The 16,008-nt window shown below is 42.1% G+C and overlaps 1 protein-coding gene across 4 annotated transcripts in view; it reads right to left on the bottom strand.

Moving 5' to 3' along the window:
- Positions 1-14,935, bottom strand: part of p2rx1 (purinergic receptor P2X, ligand-gated ion channel, 1) — a 35,019-nt gene extending 20,084 nt beyond the window's left edge. The window contains exons 1-2 of one of the 4 annotated variants that reach the window (XM_049592883.1): positions 14,378-14,935; positions 1,041-1,185 (exon numbers count right to left, since the gene is read on the bottom strand). In XM_049592883.1, the coding sequence (XP_049448840.1) occupies positions 1,041-1,185; positions 14,378-14,514 (282 nt within the window). In that variant the 5' untranslated portion in view covers positions 14,515-14,935. The remainder of the gene's footprint in view (positions 1-1,040; positions 1,186-14,377) is intronic. The other 3 variants (XM_049592882.1, XM_049592885.1, XM_049592884.1) reach the window with 3 other exon arrangements.
- Between the last annotated feature and the right edge of the window lie 1,073 nt (positions 14,936-16,008).

Here is a 16,008-nt window from a genome sequence, read left to right as displayed (position 1 = left end):
GTTAAAGACACACCTTCAAGTGGACAGCCCTGTTGTGATGGAGAGGCCAGTCTTTGCTGCGCTGAGCTACAGACCAAACCAAATCAAACCAAGCCAAGCCAGCACATGACTGTTAAAAGGGTGTGTAGGTTGCCTTCAGGTAATAGCTTTTTTCAGGCTTTTGTTCAGCCAAAATCTTCTTCTTTGCTTGAATTTAGGGTTACTGTTATATCGCTTCAGTTGTGTTTTTGCATTTTCATTTGACAGAGATTTTATATAACCGGGTGTAGACTGTTTTTTTCTTTTTGAGAACAAAAGAGGGGAAACCCCTGTTTACAAAAATACCCCTGTAAATGTGGACTAGGTCTCAAAAAGTGAAACACCGACTGACTGGGGAATATTCACAGAGAGGTGGATTTGTGTGAGAGTCTATACCTAAATGACCTTAACATCTTGTTGGTTGGGTTCATCGTGCCAAACCATTTGCCCACACCCAGACTACAAAGCAAACAGGGCAATCTTCATTGTGCCTTTATTTCTTTCCCACAGATAGCAGGACACAGAGATATTTTAGGTAAACACAGATTCATATTTGAACAGAGTTTCTGTTTGTAAGGTCGTTTGCTTAGTTCTTTTCAGGGTGCACGCTATGCCTTTGGGAAAGCATGGAGACACCTTGATGTTTACAAAGCCAGATTATCATCCAGGTCACATTACAGAGCCAGCAGTGACTTTCAATCTGTGTGTCATCATTGACTGGACCTGGCACATAAAATCAGGCCAACACGGATGTTTAAGAGCGTGACTGAATGTTGAACTTTGTCACGATCTGACTGCTGACCAGCTTGTTTCAAAGAGTTTTGACGTTGCTCGCCTGACTAAGCCTGATGTTTACTCACTCTGACTGTTTGATTCATGGGCTGTGGTTGTAGCCTTCAAGACATCTGACTCGTACTATAATCCTAACAACAGTCAGGGACTTGTACCAGGTGCAAAACAAATTCTTCACCAATTTGGAGTTCATGCCCCTGCATGTGGTAGGAAAGGCTTCAGTCACCAACCTGTGAAGGGAAGACGTAGTCAGCCACATCCCAGACTCTCTCACTTCCATTTACACTGGTGTAGCCCACGCCCTTCATTTTGGTGAAGACGGAGCTCACTGCTGTGTCTGTGGACTGGTAGCCTTTCTCGTAAATGAACACCCACCTGTAAGAGACACAGACAGCATCATGTCAGGTCTATCAGCACATCACATCACACTCCACCCCAGCCAACCATCCAACCTCACAGGCATGAACATGTACAGTGGAGACACTGACATTCTGCACTGCAATGCCTCATCTGCAGTGTACCTTACAGGGACACACTCAAGTGATTGTGGTTGTGTAATCTCATGGTGGTCATCCGCTTTACCACCACTAAGACAAATCAGACATATGGAATCTGAAAGTTCAGACGTTCTAGCAAACTGTTACATGTCTGCAAAGAAAGCAAAAGAGGCTCAAGTAGAAGGAGAATAACAGTTGTGGTTTTAATAGATATGCAGTACTGTCATTGAGTAATGATAAAACAGTCCCAGCTGCTAGCATAGATCAAAGATAGTATTTCTCAGAAGACTGAATGTCAAATTAAAGTGGCAGGTTGCATGTTTACTTCCACCAAAGAGGTTTTGTTTTGTTGCGTCTGTTTGGCTGCAGTATTACAGAAAAACTACTGGCCCAACTTTCATGAAACTTAAATTTTGGAGTGGATCAAAATCATAGGATGGATACAATAGTTATTTTTCACTTTTGTTAACATTGTTAGAAGGGGCACTGGGCCTTGGTGGAATAACTGCCACACATATTTAGACACACACATTTTTCAGATCTAAACTTTAAGTCCCATATTGACAAGGTGACGAAAACATAATTTTTCCACCTCAGAAACATCACTGAGGTCGGACTACTGTCAATGAAAATGAAAAAGATGCTGAGAAATTGATTCATGCCTTTATTTCAAGCCGTGTCGACTACTGTAACACACTTTTTACTGGCCCCCCAAAAAACACCACTGACTTCACAGACTTCAGCTCATTTAAAACTCAGCAGCTCGGCTATTAACCAGAACCAAGAGGAGAGAGCACATCAGGCCAGTCTGAGCTGCTCTGCACTGACTTCCTGTCACACTGAGAATTGATTTTAAGCTCTTCCTCCTTGTATACAAAGCCCTACATGGGCTGGGACCAAGCTACATTATTAAGTACTAACTATTCTCCCCCATGAACACTGTCATGATTATCTGCTGCTGGTTTATTGGAGGTTCCCAGCAACAGCTGGAAGAAGATCGGGAATGCAGCCTTTGCGCCCCAAAGCTATGGAACACACTATTTATAGATATCAGGGAAGCTAGCTCGCTAATTATTTTTAAAAGAAAGCTAAAAACATATCTGTTCACTTTAGCCTTTAACTAACTCTGACTTTTCTTATACAGGTCTGAAACTATTTCTGTTTACGCTTCACACTGCTGCAACTCTTTTAAAATCCTACTTGATTTTATGATTTATAGTTTTACACCTCTATGATTTTATGAATCAGTTAATCCATGTTTTAAACTGTTTTAACTGTTGGTAGTGAAGTTCAGTGTTGGCATTGTACGTTTCTCTCTCTGTTATAATGTGGTGGATATAATGAAACCTGACATTTCAACAATGCTGTGGTTAACATGTGGTTAGGTTTAGGCACTAAACCACCTGGTTATGGTTAGGAAAAGATCATGTTTGGGCTCAAATAAGTGTTTTTGGGAGCACGCTCCCTGCTGGAAAAGCAGCAATGCCTGTGAAAAAAAGATAGCTTTTTGTGGCACTATCCCTGCTGGACTAAAAAACACCCACATTTAGTGCCTTAAAAACCACTGGAAACTCAGCAATGACTTGCTAAATCACAACATCCACTCCACCTGATGAGAAGGTTAGCATATATACTACGTCACTTTAAAACATTGATATGATACATATGAAACATGCAAATACAACATATTTGTGGTTTGCAGAAACTGGGCTGAAGAAAACAAATGTAAAAATATGATGACTCTGTATCACAGTTCACATTCAGGGTACAAGTAATCCTCTGGGGTAGCTGCTCAAACTACATTTTGTAAATCTATTCAGACATACAGTACGGGCCAAAAGTTTGGACACACCCTCTCATTCAATGCGTTTTCTTTATTTTCATGACTATTTACATTGTAGATTCTCACTGAAGGCATCAAAACTATGAATGAACACATGTGGAGTTATGTACTTAACAAAAAAAGGTGAAATAACTGAAAACATGTTTTATATTCTAGTTTCTTCAAAATAGCCACCCTTTGCTCTGATTACTGCTTTGCACACTCTTGGCATTCTCTCCATGAGCTTCAAGAGGTAGTCACCTGAAATGGTTTCCACTTCACAGGTGTGCCTTATCAGGGTTAATTAGTGGAATTTCTTGCTTTATCAATGGGGTTGGGACCATCAGTTGTGTTGTGCAGAAGTCAGGTTAATACACAGCCGACAGCCCTATTGGACAACTGTTAAAATTCATATTATGGCAAGAACCAATCAGCTAACTAAAGAAAAACAAGTGGCCATCATTACTTTAAGAAATGAAGGTCAGTCAGTCGGCAAAATTGCAAAAACTTTAAATGTGTCCCCAAGTGGAGTCGTAAAAACCATCAAGCGCTACAACGAAACTGGCACACATGAGGACCGACCCAGGAAAGGAAGACCAAGAATCACCTCTGCTTCTGAGGATAGGTTCATCCGAGTCACCAGCCTCAGAAATCGCAAGTTAACAGCAGCTCAGATCAGAGACAGATCAGAGTTCTAGCAGCAGACCCATCTCTAGAACAACTGTCAAGAGGAGACTGCACGAATCAGGCCTTCATGGTCAAATAGCTGCTAGGAAACCTCTGCTAAGGAGAGGCAACAAGCAGAAGAGATTTGTTTGGGCCAAGAAACACAAGGAATGGACATTAGACCAGTGGAAATCTGTGCTTTGGTCTGATGAGTCCAAATTTGAGATCTTTGGTTCCAACCACCGTGTCTTTGTGAGACGCAGAAAAGGTGAACGGATGGATTCCACATGCCTGGTTCCCACTGTGAAGCATGGAGGAGGAGGTGTGATGGTGTGGGGGTGTTTTGCTGGTGACACTGTTGGGGATTTATTCAAAATTGAAGGCACACTGAACCAGCATGGCTACCACAGCATCCTGCAGCGACATGCCATCCCATCCGGTTTGCATTTAGTTGGACGATCATTTATTTTTCAACAGGACAATGACCCCAAACACACCTCCAGGCTGTGTAAGGGCTATTTGACCAAGAAGGAGAGTGATGGAGTGCTGCGGCAGATGACCTGGCCTCCACAGTCACCGGACCTGAACCCAATGGAGATGGTTTGGGGTGAGCTGGACCGCAGAGTGAAGGCAAAGGGGCCAACAAGTGCTAAACACCTCTGGGAACTCCTTCAAGACTGTTGGAAAACCATTTCAGGTGACTACCTCTTGAAGCTCATGGAGAGAATGCCAAGAGTGTGCAAAGCAGTAATCAGAGCAAAGGGTGGCTATTTTGAAGAAACTAGAATATAAAACATGTTTTCAGTTATTTCACCTTTTTTTGTTAAGTACATAACTCCACATGTGTTCATTCATAGTTTTGATGCCTTCAGTGAGAATCTACAATGTAAATAGTCATGAAAATAAAGAAAACGCATTGAATGAGAAGGTGTGTCCAAACTTTTGGCCTGTACTGTACATAATATAATAATGACTTTATTAAGGACACAGAGAACGGTCCATAGCGTACCACATAAAAACAGACAGCCATCTATTTACAAAAGTAAAATATAATAAATACAATATATATATTAAAAAGGCAAGAAATACCCAACACTACATTATGCATTCATATAAAGAAGAAAAATTCAACTGCACCCAAAAACAAGCTGGAGAGCCAGTGGCCCCACAGTCTAGATGAAAACCTGACTGAGCTCAGCTCAGTGTCGGCCAAGGCCTGGATGATGCAAGTACAATTTTAGGTACTTGTACTTAACAGTACCTCAGTATTTTCATGTAATATATACTTCCACTCTACCTCATTTCAGAGGGAAACATTTTACTTTCTACACCACATTTTTCTGGAAGCTCTAATTACTGGATTAAGGTAAAAAAAAAAAAAAAAAATTATTAAAAAAATGTGTATTTGTATAAGGACAAGGATGTAGCATAGACTCATGCCACATACTGTAGTATTTATAGCCTGAGCTTATTTGCACTGCACATTGTTAAATGGGCCTTTAAAATACATAAAAGTCAACAACAGTTACACAAGAAAAAAGAACAAAACCCAAACTCTACAATAAATACGGAGGCTACATTAAAACACAAAGCTAACCGAAAGCAGACAAAACAAACAAGATACAAATTATAAGATCCATAAAACAAGAAGCACCAATATTTTAGACTTGTTACCAGTTGGGGCCCTTTGTCATGTTTCAGATATCAGTGAGTTTTCAGCAGTTCAACCAAAGACACATCTCCCCTCTAAACTTCTCACATGGTGTCATTTCTAAGTGGGGGTAATTATTCAATGTTTCACAAACAAATATAGAGAAATCAAAAAGAAAACAAATGTAACATAACTATTTTTGCTTCTTTCCTCTCCCATTAATCATCTGATGACCCCTCACATTTATCTGATGACCCTTTAGAAAGGCCCAACTCCAAAACGAGTCAACTAAATAGCCTAATTACACAGAGCAGACATAACTAGCTCCACCTGGAGCAGCTGCGACAGTAACATGCTGCTTTCACATTGATGCTTCAGTAATAACAATCCAATAATAATAATCATAATAATGGTGACACTTTATTTAACTAATGCATGACTCATGATTATTTAATGCAGGATTTAATGTCCTGCTGCTCATCATTAACAAATGATTAACTCACTGTGACTTCATGTGATTAGTTCACACTTAACAGATCATCGGTGAAGGAATGTTAGTTCACAGCTACTTCATGCATTCATAGATATACAGCCAAATTAGCTGGATTCCACTGATACTGAAGTTTATTTCAGGACCTGCACTCTGAAAGCAAAACAAAACTGTTCTCATAGAAATAAGAAGCCTTTTTAATCAAACGTTTCAACAGATACAAATCTTTACATGGTATTTACATTAACAGTGGTATTTTTGCCATATTTACAACCTATTTTTTTACTAATATATTTTTACTTATGTTTTCATATCATAAAGGTATTTCACAACACGATCTCACTCCCAACATGTCAAATACAGACAGTTGGTCAGTGGCCCCCAGCATCAGATTTCAACGCACCCGTGTACCCTTTAGCGCCAGTATGAAATGCACCGTGCAGCGGCTTTTTTTGTTTGACAGTAAGTCAAACAAAGTCCTGACTTTCACTCAGGAGACTGCTGTTTGTGTCCCATATGAAACCAAAAGTCAGTCGATCTATGTTGGGTGGAGTATACAGCTGATGAAATGATGACATACACCCCTGTCCTAAACTGACTTCAATAATAACACTGTGGGCAGTAGTGACTTGCGGCGTCAGAAACCAACAGAAAAAGGCGTCCTTCAGCGCTGACATGATACGCGAGCAGTTGCCGTGTGGCGTTAGGGGAAAACGTGGCGGGACAAGGACAAGAGTTAAAGGAGCTATATGTAAGAAATCTAAAGCAAATAGTCGTAAAATCATCCTAATATGTCACAGAGACTAAGGAATAATGTTCATATAACATACAGATCTCACCAACAACAATAGTACAGCCAGAATATTCGCATTTAAAGAAAAATTTATGGTCTGCAAATCATGTTTATGTTTTGAATTTGTGTTTTGGCCTGTTGCGCCACCCACCGCCATCTACCAGTCACACAGTCAGTAGAGTCTCAGCATCAGTTATAGTTACGACTGAGCTACAATGGCTGACGGTGTGACTAAACCCAAACGACCTCGTTATGATTCCCAAAAACACCAAGACAAAACTCGTGGCAAAGCGAGGGTCTATATAGGAGATCCTTTTGAATGGTGGAGTTGGTTGAAAGCGGAGAAGAATTTGAAATCAGATGTCGAAGTGGCTACTCTTCTCCTCGACAGGTAAGCTTTAGCTAAAGTTGGCTAACTAGCATCATAGCTAGACGGGGATGGACATTTCAGATACTTTCAACTGTTATTCATTTTTGATCATACATTGTAGCCCATGTGCAGGGGGAACTGCTCATTGGTCCGACAGCCCATTGTTCCGAAGTCCGTTCTGAAATCATCATGATGCCCTGTGGTTAAGGTCTGGTTAGGTTTAGGCACAAAAACCACTTGGTTAGGGTCAGGAAAAGATCTTGGTGTGGGTTAAAATGAAAAAGAAAGTGACAAACACATAAGCCGTGAGCCTGCTCTGCCTCAAGCCTTTCCCAGCTGACCCAGAGCCAGTCGCGGCGCACCATACGCCCGCCGTGAGCTGTTCAGCACCGCGGACAGTCGGACTAATGGGATGTCAAACCAATGGGCTGTCGAACCAATGACATGGACCCTGTGCAGGTGGGTCATCGACCCGACTGATTTTTTTTGAGAAACAACGCAGCACGGCAAGCAGCATTAGTAGTGTCCCGGTACATAGCATTAGCAGTCTCCTCAGCTGTATCCTGGCAGCAGCGTTAGCAGCAGAGAAGCCGGACTTGCTCGAATGGTCTGCTGGAAAACTGAAGATCACCGCAGCCCTGCCACGGCAGCCGCCTGTGGGCAAACAAATCAGTCTCCAGCGTGCCGTTGTCCAGCAGCCTTGAATCTGTAGGGGAGGGGGGCGGACGCGACTCGCGGCTATATTTTGAATTTGAGTGCAGTGACCGTTTTGGCCACATACTTACATACAGCGCCTTTAAGGCAGCGGAAGTCCGAGCGGGGCGGGCTGGAGGTGTGGTGGATGGGTCCAACAAACTCTCATCCGACATTTACCCCAAAGGACGGTGTTTGCAAGCCATGAGATTTTAAGGCCAAAACTGTTTTTTTTCCCTAAATCTATCCACTTACTATTGTTTCCTAAACCTAACTGTGTTTTGTTGTTGAAGGAAAAAAAAACATCAGTTTGCGGTGTTGTACTGACGTAGTGCTGTTAACATTTAATTTCCTGTGAAAATTGAAGTGTATTTTGAAAGAAGACAATGCATGTAGAAAGGCAGAAGTTGACACGGTGTCCCAGAACAGCTAACACAGCCAGGTCACCTTTCACGTCATATCTAGACATGGGAGGTCCATGACCAAACGTCAATATATGACAAGGTTGGAGAAGAATGTGTAGAAGTATTTTACCTACGTTCCACATTTGGTTTGAAAACAGGACTGTATACATTAAGCAAGCAAAAACTGTACATTTCCTTTAAAAACAGAAGTTTATTTTTTAAAAGACACAAGCCTGAAATAAGCGTAAATTGACACACCATCCCTGAACATCAAAAACTGATGCTAGAGGGGTACCACAGCATCATATCTGATGTGCAGCTTCTCCTTGTGTCGCTCTGTGTCTGGTCAGGAGATATGGTGACAGCTGGTGTGCACTGGGAAGATACTGTATGTACACACACACACACACACACACACACACACACACACACATACACGTAGAGCTATTTGATATAGGATGTGAAAACCAATTACCCCCCAGCAGAAAGCTTAAAGGGCCGCACTTGTGCGTTGATGATGAAAGTACCTTACAGTAGCAGACGAACAGAAACAAGCCACAGACTGAAATGAGGAACCGCCTGCACAGTCAGCTAAAAGCCACAACTTCTATCAGTTAGGCAAATCAATTATGTAAGTCAGAGCTTACATTCAAGAGCAAGGGGAGAAAAAAATAGAGCACATTAATGGAATAAAGAAACCCATGAGCGTGAAATAATGGAAGGATGTTCCAAAACAGCAGTCTAAGTGAGATCTGTATCTGCTGCGACAGAAGGAGAGCAGAGAGGCAGAGGAGGAGGCTCCTTGATGTGCGCAGGGCTTTTCTTTCCACCACACTGTGGCGCTGAGATTAGGGTTCATTTTGTGGAGACAATCAGAATGAAATAAAAATCGCTATGAAATGCAAACAATAGATTGACATTTTTGTCAACTTTAAAGTGACAAGAGGAGAATTAATTATGGTCTGCTGAGGCTGCTGTTCTCTGCTGAATTATTCTTCTTTTCTTTCTGACTGAAGAGATTTACCCTCAATTGATTTATTGAATATTTCCAGAGCATTCATGTAGGGCTTTTTCTGTGAGAGGTTTATGCAAAGCACTGTCTGGTCAGTCCATTCTCATCCCCAGGTTGTTGACGCTTTGTCACTCCCCTCGGCAAACAAAACTGGGCTTTCACCCTGGAGACCGTGTGAAACCAAAAGTCAATAGGCTAAGTCGAGAACAGAATCGATCACCGGTGATCACAGCACAATGCATATTACGACTTACTCTAACATCATGCACACGTGGGCAGTGATAACACCACAAGCTCAAGGCGGCTGCAGTTTTTAGAGCCAGGTGCTGCAGTTCTCTCCAACAACTGCAAGACCCAGGGTATGATGGGAAATACCTGGTTGTTGGCTGATCAAAGAGCTGATTGGCCCTTAGTTTTTAATCACAAACACCACGTTTTGTAGGAAACCCTAATTTCCGCATAATAGTATTTAAAGCTACATTGTAGGTTATTGGTCTTGTGTTGTGCAGAGGAGGTTTAATCTGTTAACAAACATGTCTCAATAACAGATGGTTTGCAAACTACAGGTAGCCAACAGATGGATCTAACAGGATGTAAATATGTGTGACTTCCTGTATAATCTTGGAAGGCTGTTGGAAACTGTCTGACTTGCTGCCGTCTGATGTCATCCAGGGCAGGCACAGTTCACCTCGAACACACCTTAATGTTATGTTAATGTGATGTTAAGTGAATTATATACAGTCATTGTGCACTAATGTCCAGTGTTGGGGTGTAACTATGTAGTTATATGTAACAGAGTTATGTAATTGAATTACAAAATAAATGTAACTGTGGTTTGTTACAGTTACTGCGGAAAATATGAAATTAATATATTTTTGGACAACTCGGGTCAGCAAAGCTGTTTGTGTGCAACACTTACGCAATTATGTTTTAAAGAGTGAGAAAAGTAATCAAATGTAAACGTAAAAGTTACATTACACTGAATGGTTAGATTACTTTTACATTTATAACAGGGTAACTGGTAATCTGTAATCTAGTCAATGTATCCTCATATAACAGTTCGTATGATTTAGAGCCCCACCAATGACGTTAAGTACTTAACATAAAGATACGGAGGTTTAGGAAAAGAAGCATTTTGATGATGGACGAGCCCCCTTTGTTATGCTCCACCATTGGGCGGCCCTATGTGATGAACAAAACTCCACCACTGATCCAACAGAACCACATAAGACACCTTTAAAACACTAAAATGCAGGGGCGATTCTAGGATCAGAGGTTTAGGGATGCAAGGCAGGCAGGCAAGATAAATTTCACTGTTTTGTACATTTTAACGCAATTTCATTCCCACATTTGTGAAAGAAAAGCACAACACTTTTTGGGAAATGGATTGGAATCATAAAAGAAACATATCGTATTCCTAATTTCTGGGGGAAGACAACTCATTTTGATACAGCAGCTCCTCAACATACACATAAACAGTATGTATGTTTGTGGAGTAAACCAGCCCCCTATAGTGAGTACCAAAAATACTAATAAGAATATTAATAAATAAAGTCCTCTCTCTGCTCCTCTCTCTCTCTTTATACTGTCAACCAAAAGGCAAATAACCAAACAATGCGTTTTATATCTAATAAGAGATACAAACTGATACATTGATCCAACTTACATCATTCTAGACAGACAGACCACACACTCCTACCTGAACCTGGCTCTTTTTTTTGTTTGTTTTTGAAAAAACAATCTTATATCCATGATGAGGCTGTCTGTCTGTCTGTCTGTACACACACACACACACACACACACACACACACAATAGGAGTTATAATGTTAAAGGGCATCCAGTCAGTTAGCTAGTCAGTGACACCTTGGCTTTAATATTAACACATGCACATGTGAGCCCAAGGCCAAAACACACCTGTGGCGTCATATAATGGCGGCGTCACTGACGCAAGTCAACAACACTCTGATATGACACACAAAACACGTTGCACTGTGGGGCGTCAACCGGAATTCTATTGCACAGGAGCTGGGAAGTACAAAATGGCGCTTTTTCAAGGGCGGCGACACTGGAAAAATAGGACAATAGCGTAAAGTGCCACGGTGCCAGTGTGGGTTTGTAAATAGAAAATAATGGGGGTGGCTGTTTTGACGTGCATCGTACGCCGCCAGTTACTTCCCAGCCTAGCGGGCTGGAGTGTGCAATAGAATCGTGGTTGACGCCCTGCAGCGCGACGCTTTTTGTGTGTGCTGGAGGCGGCACTTGACTTGCGTCAATGACGCTGCCGTCATATGACGCCGCCGGTGTGTTTTGGCCTGACACAACAACTAGCTTCTCTCATTCCAATTCAAACAGAGGACAGTGGTACTGACCACCTGTAACGTTTCCTAGCTAGAAAAGACGTCAGCTAACTCCTACCTAACAACATAAACAGTGACCTACGATTAAATGCAGCAAAAATGAGGCCTGGTAATGATAATAACGTGTTGTATTGAGTGGTAGAAGTTAAGAAATGTGCCACATATCCTGGTTTCAGCCAGGTACTGCATATCCCCCACTCTAGATGGCAGCGCTTTGCTCTGTGCAGTGCAGATAGAGCGCTCAGAGACTGGGTCTGTGCTGTATTTTTGTTGTTAAAATAGTACATTTCAACCAAGTACTGTATGGTTTTGACACGTTTCTAGCTTGTTAAAAAAGGACATACAGTACAATAAATAAATAAACAAAAATCTCTCAAATATTAGGGGTGCTGGGATTCAATTTAGGGGTGCTTCAGCACCCCCAAAAATGGGCTAGAAACGCCTATGCTAAAATACATGTAATCCTTGTTAAGCAATGCAGCACACCTGGGCAGCAAAAGGGACAGCAGCACAGAACACATACAGCCATAACAACAACGTACCTTAAAATGACTCAAAGTTCACTTGGTTTCACACGGTTCTAAACACCTCTTTCGTGGGAGAAAGTCCTCTGTTGTTTGACTCATTCATCCACCACCCCGAGCTGCCTCCTAAAGAATTTTGGTGCATTCCTTTTCGTAGGTATATGTACAGCGTATGAGAACAGCCTGACCTAGAGTGCAGCAGGGATGACATTTTTTGTAGGCCAACATGGAAGTTAGCGTCACCCTGGTTCCCTCATCAAAAAGCCAGTGGGATTTTTCCATTCCATTAGATTATTGCAGAAAATCAGCTCTGTGGCAAACAAACCTTGATACTTACACGTTCGCTATAGTGTTAGGCTATAAACAAACTACACCATGGTCTCATGTCTTCATCGTCACCAGAACAAATCTGTAAAGCTGTGTTCGGGGTGATGACGTTCTGTAGTCTCATTTAGCCACTTCTTAGCAACCATCTTTTGAGGACACCTGAAAGCTTGAAAAGTTAAGATTGGTGTATTTACTGGTGTATTTTATGTTGTAGAACAAAATGTGAGAGTCTCTTCGGCTTGTGTTAACCACAGAGCTTATTTCAGGCATCTCACCAAAAAGCCATTCAGAAAAACCATTGACTTTGAGACAGTGAAACTGGAAGTGTTAAAACTCATTCCTGCACCACTCTACTACATTTCAAAACTAACCTTCCCAACACTGAACGTAATGTTATATAATTTAGGTAAGGTCGTAGCGCGCTGGCGTCTCTCGTGACGCATTTACATCACATAACATTATACAACAAACATTTATATTTAAACTTGATGCAAAACCATCTGCGGCGTCTCAGGTGTGACAAAGCATCAGTATGTGTGAATGGTTTGGTCTGGTACGAGTAACCTCAAATTGTTAACCTGCACTTTCATGTATGAGAATGAAGTCGAGATAATAAAATCACACAAATATATCCATAAAATATCAAAAACTACTACCAGTTCTGACTTTTTCTCGATAGTTAAGATGAAATCTAAAATTCCTGACAAGACAACGAGTGGTTCACCGGTTCACTGCCAGCGCCTGAGAGACACAGGCTGACTCCTGCTCTGTGCTGTCAGCCTGCTGCGTGAGTCCTGAGGAGGAGAATCTGGACAGCTTCATAATCACATCTCATTTCATGCCCATCATCGCCCGGCTTAAATGTGGCTGCAAAAGGCAGGTGACAGGTGAAGAAAGCAGAGGAGGGAGATCCGTCATGCGCAGGGAGCCTTAATGCCAAAAGAGACAAAACCTTTGAACGGCACTGTGGCTTTTTTTCTTTGTATCAGCACGCAAAGGAAACTGAAACCACATTTCACAGTTTCACAGTTTCCACATGTGTTGTGGCCTCACCCTGACGACTGTCAAGATTAAAGCACCATGATAAGATATAGACTGTAAAAGTGATCTGATTGCAACCTGTACAAATCAGCTGTTTTTTTAAGGGGTAAACAACAAACCTTGCCATTAGCAAGAGAAGAGATTCTTAAACGTGTCTCTCTGGATCACATATTTGGTCATCATCAGCGTCATCAGTAGAAGGTAAAATGTCGCCATTTGGCAGCGAATTGGGCAGCAGTTGATTGTTATACGTGTGAGCATATGCCTCAGCGTGTTCATCACACATAGCTCCTCAGGTTCTGCTGCTCAGAGGTGCACACACACTCACACCCCCTCATACACACTCATGCACAAACATGCACAAACACAAACAGAGCATGAATAATTCCACACTAACAAAACCAGAAACCCAGATGCTTTGACGTGAGGTGAGATTTTAAAAAAGGGAACAGACTCTCCCTTCCTCGGGATGAGTTCCAGGGAATGACTCTAACGTGTCAAAGCAAGTGTGTGGCGGAAGTGTGTGTAAGTTAAAAAGCACGCTGCATTTTTTGTCTCAACTTGAGAAGGGCAAGATAATCAAGCTCTTGCCCCTTCCTGCCATCAATCAGCCGCTGCTCCCAGTTTGTTTGCACAGTTCCTATTTGCTGTGTCAACAGTACCTGCCAAGTTAAAGTATGTAGCTCTGACCATCCAGAAGTCAGATAAGATGTCTTCCTTTGACAAAAAATGTTTTTCTGACAACCTTTTTTTTTTTATCATGTAAACAAAATTAAGACAAGAAGAACTAAAGTTGTTTGTATTTGCAGGGTCACCCTCAGAGGTCATTGTGCATCAGACTGTCATTCCACATGAGCTGAAACAAGACCACGCAGACCCTCTCTGCATTCAACAAACAATCAATGGACAAATGTCTTACCCAATGATGTAAGCCAGGACCCCCAGCTGGATCAGACGGCACACCACTCCCACCCTCCTGTTCCTCACCAGCACCTGCCGCGGGGTCTCATACTCAAAGAAGAAGTCGGAGAGGGCATTGGTGATTTGGTTCTTCATCTTCTCTCATCGGCTGACCCACAGAGAGGAGGGTCTCTCTCTTCTCTTCACCTCTACTTGCATATAAACAACTCCACTTCTCCTCCGGGTCACCTCTGCCTCGTTCCTCACTGGTGGCGAAGGTCCTCTGCCTCCTCTCATAAGTAACGTCTGACGTGCTTCATGAGAAGTCCTGAAGTGTACTTCCTCCCTCCCACGCTGCTCCCTCTCTCTCTTTCTCTCCTCCTCCCTCTTTCTCTCCGCACAGGGTCACTCTGCTTTCAGTCAACACATGTGCATCCTCACATTAACATCACCCCTGCATCTCCTGGCTTTTCAATGCACCTCTCTTTTTACTACATGCAGCACACTAAACTAGTGAGAAGACATTGTTGGAATTCACTCTTCTTGACTTGCTTGCAAATTACTCAACAGCTGCCACACGAGCGCTGGACCTCCTCCTCTCTCTGTGCAATCAGTCCTTATCGCTCCCACTGACACTCTCTTCCTGCGTGCTCGGGAGAGACGCAGACCACAAAAGCTCAGCACAAACAACAGTTCAACTTATTTGCCTGCTCTCATGTCACAATTTTCAGACATTAAGCCCTCTTATGTCTTATTGTCACTTTGTGTGGGGAAACACTTTGGATTTCTCTCAAATTGCACTTTCTCTCCTTTCATATACAGCGAGGTGTTTTGCATTTCTAATCTTCATTCTTAGAGGAAAGGAAGTGGCAAATGTGCATCATAATAAATCATTCCGGCATGCATAAATTGAAATATTAAGAATATTACATAAAAGGTTTCCCTGTGTGTAAAATGTTTCTCTCTTGTCTGTGCAGTGGTTTCTAATCTCCAGAGATTAGCAGACAGAACATCTTATTTTGGAATCATGTGTAAAATCCATGTCTAAATCTGGTTAAAGCCTTTTCCAAATTAATATAGATTGGAAATCGACACAAAATGGCCATAGCTTGGATTTTTGTAGGCTTGCAAGGATTTGGCCGGATTGTGAGGATTTTGCATGGATTGCAAAAAGGGGGTGTATGACAATCTACCATACTAAAATGCTCTATAGGAACATGGGAGATGTCATGTGTTTGCACAAACTGCTGTTTTTAAAGGGACGCTGGGAGATCAATGATTCTCTGTTGAGGAGCAAGGTTAAGGGTCTGCAGCCATGCCAGCAGCTCTGCCTGAAGCTACACGCTAATGTCAGCGTGCTACATCCTCAACGATGGGATGGCAACTTACAAAAGCCAGCTGGGTTACAATATTTTACAGAGGTAAGTCAGTGTCATTACATTATATCTATTTAGCTGATGCTTTTGCAGTGAGTGCCTTCAACCATGTGGGTACAAGTAAGTTACAGTGCACAGTCCCACTCTGATCTCATCACATATATACACACATCGGCACCTCTTTGTCTAGTCATCTAGTGGGCCGGAGTGGACCCTTTGGCGGACCGGTTCTGGCCCATGGGCCATATGTTTGACACCCCTGCTTTTAAATAAA

Source organism: Epinephelus fuscoguttatus, linkage group LG12 (assembly GCF_011397635.1).
Source record: "Epinephelus fuscoguttatus linkage group LG12, E.fuscoguttatus.final_Chr_v1".
In the NCBI taxonomy this organism is placed as follows: Eukaryota; Metazoa; Chordata; class Actinopteri; order Perciformes; family Serranidae; genus Epinephelus; species Epinephelus fuscoguttatus.
Note: the sequence above shows the minus strand (reverse complement) of the source record. Positions and strands in the feature narration are given on the sequence as shown.